This window comes from Apteryx rowi, unplaced genomic scaffold (genome assembly GCF_003343035.1).
Source record: "Apteryx rowi isolate R43461 unplaced genomic scaffold, aptRow1 scaffold_482, whole genome shotgun sequence".
Classification (NCBI taxonomy): domain Eukaryota; kingdom Metazoa; phylum Chordata; class Aves; order Apterygiformes; family Apterygidae; genus Apteryx; species Apteryx rowi.
In genome coordinates this window covers 404,120-413,922 of record NW_020450741.1, presented here as the reverse complement: position 1 = coordinate 413,922, position 9,803 = coordinate 404,120, and the positions used below count along the sequence as shown (strand labels likewise).

At 50.6% G+C, this 9,803-nt stretch overlaps 2 protein-coding genes across 2 annotated transcripts in view; both read left to right on the top strand.

Annotated features, from left to right (window-relative positions):
- Positions 1-551: 551 nt before the first annotated feature.
- DUS3L (dihydrouridine synthase 3 like) lies at positions 552-8,188 on the top strand. Its single transcript, XM_026078677.1, has 12 exons — positions 552-862; positions 1,535-2,119; positions 2,823-2,864; positions 2,994-3,146; positions 3,241-3,357; positions 3,694-3,759; positions 3,848-3,958; positions 4,603-4,699; positions 5,572-5,647; positions 5,958-6,146; positions 6,243-6,371; positions 8,005-8,188. Exons 1-12 carry the CDS (start codon positions 812-814, stop codon positions 8,075-8,077), a joined length of 1,689 nt encoding a protein of 562 aa, XP_025934462.1. The 5' UTR covers positions 552-811; the 3' UTR covers positions 8,078-8,188.
- Positions 8,189-8,277: 89 nt separating this feature from the next.
- PRR22 (proline rich 22) overlaps positions 8,278-9,803 on the top strand; it is a 4,043-nt gene continuing 2,517 nt past the window's right edge. The window contains exon 1 of the mRNA XM_026078679.1: positions 8,278-9,143. Within this exon, the coding sequence (XP_025934464.1) occupies positions 9,044-9,143 (100 nt within the window). The 5' untranslated portion in view covers positions 8,278-9,043. The remainder of the gene's footprint in view (positions 9,144-9,803) is intronic.

Genomic DNA, 9,803 nt, shown 5'->3' with positions numbered 1-9,803 from the left:
GTGGGAACCCTCCCGTCTCCCCCGGTGGGTGCCAGGACCCTCCTGCCCCCCCCACCCCCTGGTGGGTGCCCGGACCCTCCTGTCACTCGTGGTGGGTGCCAGGACCCTCTTGCCCTTCCTCCCCCCGTGGGTGCTAGATCCATCCTGTGCCCCCCGCGATGGGTGCCCGATCCCTCCTGTCTCCCCCCGGTGGGTGCCAGGACCCTCCTGTCACTTGTGGTGGGTGCCAGGACCCTCCTGCCCTTCCCCCCCGTGGTGCCTGAACCCTCCTGTCCCGCCCGTGATGGGTGCCCGATCTCTCCCATCTCCCCCCGGTGGGTGCCAGGGCCCTCTAGCCCCCCCACCCCGTGGGTGCCCAGTCCCTCGAGCCTCCCCGACATGCCTGACGCTCCCAGGGATGCTGCAGCCCCGACTCCCTGCATTTATGGCCCTTTGCCTCCCTGCCACCTTTTCTTCTTCCGTTACCTGCTGAAAGAGGAGGGGGAGGGTGCTGAGACTTCTGTAGCGCCTGTCTCACCTGCGCTGATATTGAACGCGACCTCTCCCGCTCTGTAGGTATCTCACGTCGAAGGACCGGTTCCACGCGTACCTGAAAGCGCAGGGGGCATCTGGGAATGAGGAAGCCAGTCAGGAGGATGAGGAAGAGGATTCAGTCAGCAATGACCAGACTGAGCCTCCAGCAAAGCGAGTGAGGTTAGACGACCCCGTTAAGGAAGGAGAAAGCCAAGAGGATGCTGAAGAAGCTGGAAGAGAGGAGAAGGAGCCTGTTGAACGGAAAAGAGCCCGAGGGCAGAATAAGAGCAGGCYGTGTATGAAACCAAATCACTATGAGAAGAGCAGGCTGTGCCCATCGGTAACGCAGGTACAGCAGCCCTGCTCAGCTGGGCTCTGGCTTGGAGGAATTCAGGGTTCCCCTGGGCCTTCCCTGCTTGATGGGTTTATGTATTTTTAAGTCTAGAAAACACATCCTGGGATAATTAAAGATGGAGCTGCGCCATTGTAAACTCCTAGCAGAATGGCACTGAGTGGATAGAGCACGGGGCTCACGCTGGCAGAACTTGCTCTGTTGATTTCCTGGGGAAAGGTGTATCAGCGTGAAGCTCAGCAGGACAAATAAAGCATCAGCTTCCCTGAGGCTGTAGAGCTAAAACATCCCCCCAAGTGAATAAGCAACTGCCCCTCTACAGCACGTTCCAGTGATCTGCTTCCTAGTAGCATTTCACGGCAGCATTTTCTCAGCATTGCCACCACCATGGCAGCAATGGCTTCTGGCTCCCCTCTCCCAGTGCGTGTGTGAGAGCCGCTCTCTCTCCCTTCTTGCCAGTCCCAGCAGCTTCTGGCTGCATGCCAGCTGTGGGAGGGGAAGGCCAGCAGCATCCAGGGAGCGATGGGTGCTCAGAACGGTTGTTCTGTCCCCTTTCTGGGGCAGGATGGCTCCAGGCTCACCGCTTGGGTTGCACTAGAAAGTGCAGGCATGGCGAACTGAGTGAGTGGAGGGCAGAGGTTTTAACCTCTTCTCCTTCATTGTTTTAAGGGGTGCGCAGAGAAGTGCTACTTCGGCTCACGGTGCCGCTTCCTTCATGACATCGACGAATACATGGCTGTGAAACCAGCTGATCTGGGGCAAAACTGCGTGCTCTTCGAAACCTTCGGCAAGTGCATTTATGGTGTGACCTGCCGCTTTGCCCAGGCCCACCTTGGGGATGGCTACCAGAACGTCATCAACATGGACCTGGCCAAGCAATGGGAAGGGAAGTCGCTGGTGAGGAACAACCTCTCCAAGGATCTCCAGCACCAGCTGCGCAAGAAGAAGTTCAGCTTTGAGAAGGCTGATGAGTACCTCCGTCRTCTGGCCAAGCCTCATGGCAATGGTGGGAAGGGAAACAAAGCCTCAGGGAACCCCACAGAAGGGCAAGAGGTGCCCAACTGCACAGCACCTGAGGAGGACCCTGGGGATGCCCCAGAACATCCTGTGCTACCGGAGGAGGGAAAAGATCCCAAACCAGCTGCCTTGGAGAGTTCCTGCCCCATGGATGCCTTGGAGGGTTCCCCCATCAAAACAATGGGCCCTGTGACAGATGAAGACATTATAAAGCTGCGGCCATGCGAGAAGAAAAAGGTGAGTGGTGAGAGTTTCTGCCGAGGGCTGCCATCTCTYGGGTACCCATCAAGTGGTTGAGATTGCGCTTTGGAAGATAGAAGAGACATTTTAGCTGGGTGAGAGGTAGGCAGAGGACAGGGCTGCCTTGGGACAACATTACTGTCATGAGAAGGGAAGGATGCAGGAATGTGAGCCTTGGAACTGTGGTGTTAACTTTGGAGGGGAGAAGCTGGCAATCCCTTGCACGTGAAGGAGAGCAGAGGCTGAGCCGTCAGTGAGGATGGAAATGATCTGCTAGGAGAACTGAAGTTGGGCCTGGTTGGTTTATGTGTACTGCATGGTGCTATCCTGAAGTGGGAGACAGTGTTGCCTCCTTCCCCTGCTCCTCATCACCTCTGTTGTTGCATCCATCAGCTAGTCTTGCATCCCTCTATTTCTGTAACTGCTTTGAATTTTCTCCAAGCTGAACAGTGAAAACAGATTGAGCAGTTTAAGTTTCTCATTCTTTTACGCAAGCAATCCCTTGTCAGGGAATATTTGAGCTTCTTAAACAAAACCACTGCTTTCCTAGGACCACAGGAAACAGTGCAAGATCGGTTTCCCACTGAGTTTCATCCAAGGCAGGTGATGAAAATTGCTAACTGGAATCTCCTCCTCCTGTTTGGCCACTGCTTGTTCAGCTCTGCTAACATGTTTTCCCCCATCCCTGGTTGTTTTCCAGTTGGAAATCCAAGGCAAGCTCTATTTGGCTCCACTGACCACAGTAGGTAGATCATTCAGTCCTCCTTTTCTCAAAATTTTTCCTCAGCACGTTTGGAATGGAGCAAATCTCCTGACAAACTGTGCAGATCACAAGCTGCACACGCAGTCAGATGTCTCTTGTCTCTTTCAGTGTGGTAACCTCCCTTTTCGAAGGATATGCAAGCGCTTTGGGGCAGACGTCACCTGCGGAGAAATGGCTGTGTGCACAAACCTGCTTCAGGGCCAGTCCTCTGAGTGGGCTCTCCTCAAACGGCATCACACTGAAGATATTTTTGGGGTGCAGGTGAGTGCAGGTGGTAACCAGCCAAATGATAGCTCACTTCTCCTGAGGAGAAACATTGCCTCTTGAACTCATGCAAACCGTCTCCCTTTTGCAGCTGGAGGGAGCATTTCCAGACACAATGACCAAATGTGCAGAGCTTCTGAACAAGACAATTGAAGTGGACTTTGTGGACATCAATGTTGGGTGTCCAATTGACCTGATCTACAAGAAGGTAAAAAGATGTTCTGCAGCATCTTTCACTTCCTTGAATAGATGATGTCCTTTGCATCATCCCCCACTGCCTGATTGTTCCTGCCAGTCTGATCCAGAGCTCCCAGTTTATTTATGGATGCTAGACTTCAGTGAGGAGGCCCATACCCTGTTCACAGAGCAGAAGTTGGGAGGGACAAGGTGCTGTTTTGAAGAGTCCCCTTTCTTGGCTCAGGATGCTCTGAGTCTTACCTGCACCCCATAAGTAGAGGGCTGCTGTCTGAGCAGCTTTCAGGAGGCTCTTTGCTATGCAAAGAGGCAGAAGAAGGTCTTGACTGTGTCACCTTTCGTCCCACAGGGAGGGGGCTGTGCTCTGATGACTCGGTCCAACAAGTTTGAACAGATCGTCAGAGGGATGAACTTGGTGAGTCAGAGGATCCTGCCAGCAGCAGGAGATGGGCTGGTGGAGCAGGCTCCTGCCTGAGCCCAGCCTCACTCTGCCCTCTCTGCAGGTGCTGGATGTTCCGCTGACTGTGAAGATACGGACTGGGGTGCAAGAAAAGATTAACGTAGCTCATAAAATAATCCCCAAGATCCGGGAGTGGGGAGCATCCATGGTCACGGTACAAGGATACTTGCTGTGACAGCAGATTGTTGGCTGGTATCTGGGAAGCTTTGCTTGCATGTCAGCTTAGAGCGCAATGTGGGGCTGACCTTCCCCTTCCCCGCAGCTGAGTAGCTCTTTCAAACACCTTTGACCAGCTGCATGGCGCCTTTTAGTAATTTCTGCTAATAAGAGAAGAAACGCAGATGCTTTTGTATTTAAGGCATTGTCCAAGGTACTCCCAAGTCTAATATCCGTTACAAAAGGGGGTGATTCCTGCAGTGCTTTGAAATAGAGGCTTTAAGCCAAATAAACCTTATTCCAGGGTTGGGGAAAAAAGGTGGAACCATCTCATTTGCAGCAGGGTGGCTAGTCCCTGTCCACAGTGAATATTCCCTTTTACTGTGAATCGTCACTTCTTGCTCTGGATTGTAAATAGCTGAAACATAACGCAGAAAGCATCCAGCACTTTTTTAGCTCTGCTAAGCGCTTTTGCAGCCCTGTCTGTTAGCAGCTAGCTGGGCTGTACATCCAGGAAGATCCTTCTCCTCCAAAGTGATGGTGTTGCCTGTGCTCAAAGCGCATTCCTTTAGTGTTCCCATTCCACTCTGCTTTCTTCAGAGCATTTTTGGTGAGGGTCTCACTGCCACTTTCTTCTCCTAGCTTCACGGCCGATCTAGGGAACAACGATACACAAAGGTTGCCGACTGGGACTACATAGCAGAATGTGCTAAAATAGCAAGCCCCATGCCTCTTTTTGGTAGGTGTTTCTGTTATTTTATCGTGACTGAAATCACATCTCAGTAGACTGAAAGCGCTGCATGTTTGGTTTAAATTGTTTAAGAAGAAAAGTCAGGCCCCTAAGTGCATTCAGTCTGTGGGAAAGGCTGGAGCATCAGTACTGCTGGTGATGACGCCATGGAGCGTTGTCTGAGCATGGAGATGGCCCAGCTGTCCCAGCAGCGACTGCTTGCTTGGCTTTAAGTGCAGCTCTGCTCTGAGAGAAAGGAAGAGCAGATAGATAGACGCCATCGCAAACAGCAGAGCCGCTTCGGAATCAGGTCATTTGTGGCAGGACTTCATTTGGGCAAAAGAACAGTGAGGAGGAATCTGCCTCCCATGTGCACCACACGTGCTGGGTCTGGGCCACCAGCTTTTTTGCGCAAAGCCCCTCTGGGCTCTTCCCGGTCCCTGTGAGCTGGGCACCGTGTGCAACCAGCAGCTCTCATGCAGCCCCATTCTGTCCATGTGCTTGGACCTCCATGGCCAGGTATAACAAACACTGAGCAGGACTAGGAGGGGAAGGGCCAGGTAGGCTATGTAATGCACCTCATTTATAGTGTTTTTTTTTCCTCCTTTGGGCATCATAGCACAGACAGTCCCAGCTAAACCTTGAGGGTAGTAGTTGGGATTGCGGTGAGGAGAAGGGAGAGTTCTCCTTTTCCTTGTAAGGGGAATATTAATCAGAAATAGCCCAGGAGTCTCTAAACATGAGTCCCAGAGCCTGTTTGGATGATCTGGCTCTAAGGTCCTACAGCCATTCTAAATTTTATCCCATGCCTGGATTCACTCATTTTGACTTGCCCTGGTGCATCACTTTGACCTCTGGCTTCTCCTTCCCTTCTGGCACAGGAAACGGTGATATTTTATCTTATGAAGATGCTAATCGTGCTGTGCAGATGGGTGTTTCAGGAATTATGATTGCAAGGCAAGTGACTGTATTTCCCCATTCACTTCTATTTCTCTGGGCTCTATTGATGCAGGAGTAAATAAATAAATTTAAACAAGCCTAAACAAACTCAAAACACAGGAAGAGTTTCCTCTTGGAGAAACTACTCTTTGGAACTGGGTGAGGTCAGTTTGTATCTGTGGGAACTTACAGCAGCTTCTTATTGAAACTGAAAGCTTTTAAAGTCACACTGACTGGCAAATAAGAGCTGGAAAGTCTCTTAAATTAGTTGGCATCATCAGAAGCCTACAGTCATGTGAATAACAGTGCCCATTTTGTCTGACTACAGAGGGGCACTCATCAAACCGTGGATTTTCACTGAAATTAAGGAACAGAGACACTGGGATATCTCCTCCAGTGAGAGATTTGATATCCTCAAAGACTTTACCAACTATGGTCTTGAACACTGGGGGTCCGATACTCAGGGAGTTGAGAAAACCAGGAAGTTCCTGCTGGAATGGCTCTCCTTTCTGTGCAGGTAATTCTCCTCAACTGGTAGGATCATTTCCACAGAAGGCCTGTACAGTTTGAGCAATAGCACACAGAGTCATTAGCATTTATATTTGCATTGTAGGTATATTCCAGTTGGCTTATTAGAACACCTACCTCAGAAAATCAATGAGCGACCACCTTACTACATGGGGAGAGACTATGTGGAGACACTAATGGCAAGCCAAAATGTGGACGACTGGATTAAAATAAGGTAACAAATTCTTTTAGGTTGCCAGTAGGGGACATTGCAGGGCCTCACAAAGTTACTGTGCCTGCATGTACCCTCCAAAGTGGGGTGATCTCTGCTTCCCACAAGTTTAAGAGGTTTTAAGAAACCAGAAAGGGTTAACTTGACTTCAGCAAGGTTTTTAACTGAGCTTGGGATCTCTCTCATTCCCGGTATCTGCTTCAGCAGGTCATCAAGTACCCAGCACAAATCTAAACTAGCTGACCTCTCTCATGACACTGTTCAGCCAGGGACAGTCGTAGGAATCAGCGGAGGAGAGCACAGTGATGAGATGTCTGGGACTTTTACAGCATTGGAGCCATTCGTGCTCTGCACAGACCTTGCTCCGCTGGGCCCATACAGATGCTGAGCAGGAAGGCAGTCCCCATCCCCAAGAGCTTTCAATCGACTTGTGGAATTAGTAAGGAGAACTAGGCATTCTCTCCTTTTTTCATAATCTGATTTCTGAGCTGATGTGACAGAGTACAGGAAACTGCTTTTCCCCCACATCTACGAGTCCTCAGACACTGGCTGGGAAATGGCTCTGCAAGCTCAGAGCCAGCTGAAATGAGAGTTGGAGCGGTGTAGCCAGCTGCTATTTCCCATCTCATGGAAACGGAGATTAGCAAAAATAGAGCATGGCTACAACCTTCTCTGGTTTTGCTAATCCTCATCCATTTTGTTAGTAATGGGAACAGCTGCCTAAAACCGAGTTACAAGTACACAGAGTTTTGATCAGGATTTTTAAAATGCCATTTTTCAAGCAGAACCTGCTGGCTTTTGGGTCCACCAAGCTTTGTAACCTGTGCTCTTTGCAATGCCTTGTAACAGACATTACAAGAACAGTTTTTTAAGTCAGTTTAGGTTTATTCATGAAAGCTCATTTTAAAGGGACACTAACCAGAAGCAGGATTCTCTAAGCACACACTGTTCTGCTTTTGTGTCATAGATTTACAAACTTTTGTTATGCAATTGTATGCCCTGCTGGGATTGTCTCTGCTGACATGTCTTATGGAAAGTTTTAGTGATGCTATATTGAACCAGCATCCAGGAAACATGTTAAGCCTCCTTGACTATAAAGAAAATTAATCTGCACTGAAAACGCAGTGTGGGTTCCAAAGTGTGAAATAGTTGAAGTCTTAAGCTAGGATAAATCTGATCGCAATAGAACTGGCTTACATCATTTTAGGATCTGCTCTTAATATTTTTGGCACCAGCAGGGTTTTGGCTCTGCACAAGCACAGCGAGAGGTGGGGAGGAGCTTTTCAAAGGCTCGTGATGATTTTAGGCACATCATTTCCAGCAGTGAGACTGGTATTCAGGTCGCTAAACTTAGGAACCCACCTTGGCATTGATTCTAGGTGACGCCCTATAGACTGAGGGCAGGGCAGTGCCCGTCTCTGGAGGCTACGTCCCTCCAGCAGGGTTAAAGCTTGGAACCTTTGGAGGGGGTTGTGTGCAGCAACCCTTCTCCCAGATTTTCGGGGGGGGCAAAAGCTTCGTCTGATACTTCTGACTACACTTACCATTGCTGCAGAGCCCAGGGGCTGTGTGACAGCTGGGTATTGGTGGCCCTGCTGCTTGTGGTGAACTGAACAAATCTCTTCTTTTGTTGCAGTGAGCTGCTTCTGGGACCCGTACCTACCAGCTTCACCTTCCTGCCCAAGCACAAGGCAAACTCCTACAGATAGGACCGATGGGGCCTTTCTTACAGCATCGAGTCGAGAGGAAGCTTTGGGATGGTGTGTGTTGAGGAGCGGGTTGCTCAGCTGCCCTTGGGAATTAAATAAATTTCCATGTTTTTAGAAGTGTGGTTGCCTTCAGGCCCCCAAGTGTCAGTCCCTGCCACAAGTTAAGCAGCAGATGGCCTGACTGCAAGATTGTGCAAGCGCAAGAGGTGCCTCATTAAGAGAGCAATCTGTTTAATTAACAAGATACAGGCCAGGAGAGATCTTTGGCCTCCAGTTCACAGCTGGAATTGTCCTGACTACCCACACCACGTCATTCACGTAGCTGGAGCGAGAGGCCTCTGTTCCTACCAGGACATCCTTGGTAGTGCCAAATCCTCCAAGTACGAGGGGGGAAAACGTACTAATCCAATCCCTGCGGTCCTGTAGAGCACAAACAGCTGCGGCGTCCCAGAGTTTGATATTCTGCAGAATCCAGTCCCTTTTTGGGAGTGCGCAGGGCAGGTACCCTTTCCTCCTGGATGTCACGCACCCGGGGGAAGCTAGGCCCCTCATAGGGGCTTAGCTTTTTCCCCCACCAAGAACCTAAAACAGTTCACAGCTCCGCTCAAACAAGGACTGGATGAAAGCAGGCCCTTGAGTGACCCTATGTGACCTTTCCTTCCTCCCTTGGGGTCTTTTTCCTTTCTATGTCTGTATCATTTAAATAAATGCAGCATGAGAGAGCTGCCAAACACAGGCCATAGTCACAGATGCAGTTGCTACGTGGCACTAGGACTGAGTGCGTGTCCACGGCTCAGCTCAGCCAAATCGACTTGTTTGGCAGCTCCGTAGGCAACACCTTCCTCCCCAACCCCCCCCAAAAGTTCCACTTGGAGCAAAAGGCATTTGTAGCCACAGCAACTCATGCAAGGTACAGATGTGCACCACAGCAACGTGTTTTTTCATGCTCAGAGTGCAGTAGCTTGAATGAACTTGCTGGGCGAGCAGCGCAGAGTGGTTTTCTTGGTGGAAAGGAGCAGTGTTCGTGTGCTGCCGGGCATTTCTTCACCGCCAGGTCGGATGGCAGGTTTGTGGTTCGCAGGATGCAGGAGGGCRCGCAGGGAGGAATACGCGGGTGCCAGACACGTCCCAGGGCTGCAGAGCAGCATCAATGCTTCAGCTTGTCCCAGCTGCTCTTCTGTACAYGTATGGCCTTGGCTGGAGAGGAGGAAAGAGCAAAACCACGATTCCTAACTAGATGCTTTGGTTGGGAAGATGGGATTTCCATCTTCCTCCTTTTAAAGTAGCGTCCCTTGGTTTTAATAGAGCCAGTTTTTCTTCTACTTCAAAAGCAGGAACTTTAAAACAAGAAAAATACCCTGAAAAAGCAAACAGCATCTTCCATCACAACCGTTCTGTCCTCTCCACCAAGGAAAAAGCCAGTTCTCTGGCAGCGAACACTGAAACACCTACAATGGAGGACAGATCGGTTCAAATGCGTCGGGCGGCCCYGCAGCAGTCCGCAGCCTCCCCTCCCAGGACCGGCTCCAAACTGCCCGCGGACCAGGGGGAGGTCAGTGCCAATCCCTCCCGGGCAGCGGAGCCCAGCCCCAAAGGAGCAACCTGGGCTGAGACCGGGAGGAGTCATGACAGCAGTGACCATCTCTAAGCAGGTTTCAGTGCGGCAGACAAAACCCCGCCACGCCAGCCGAAGAGCATCTCGGCAAGCCCCAGCACATGGCACCCC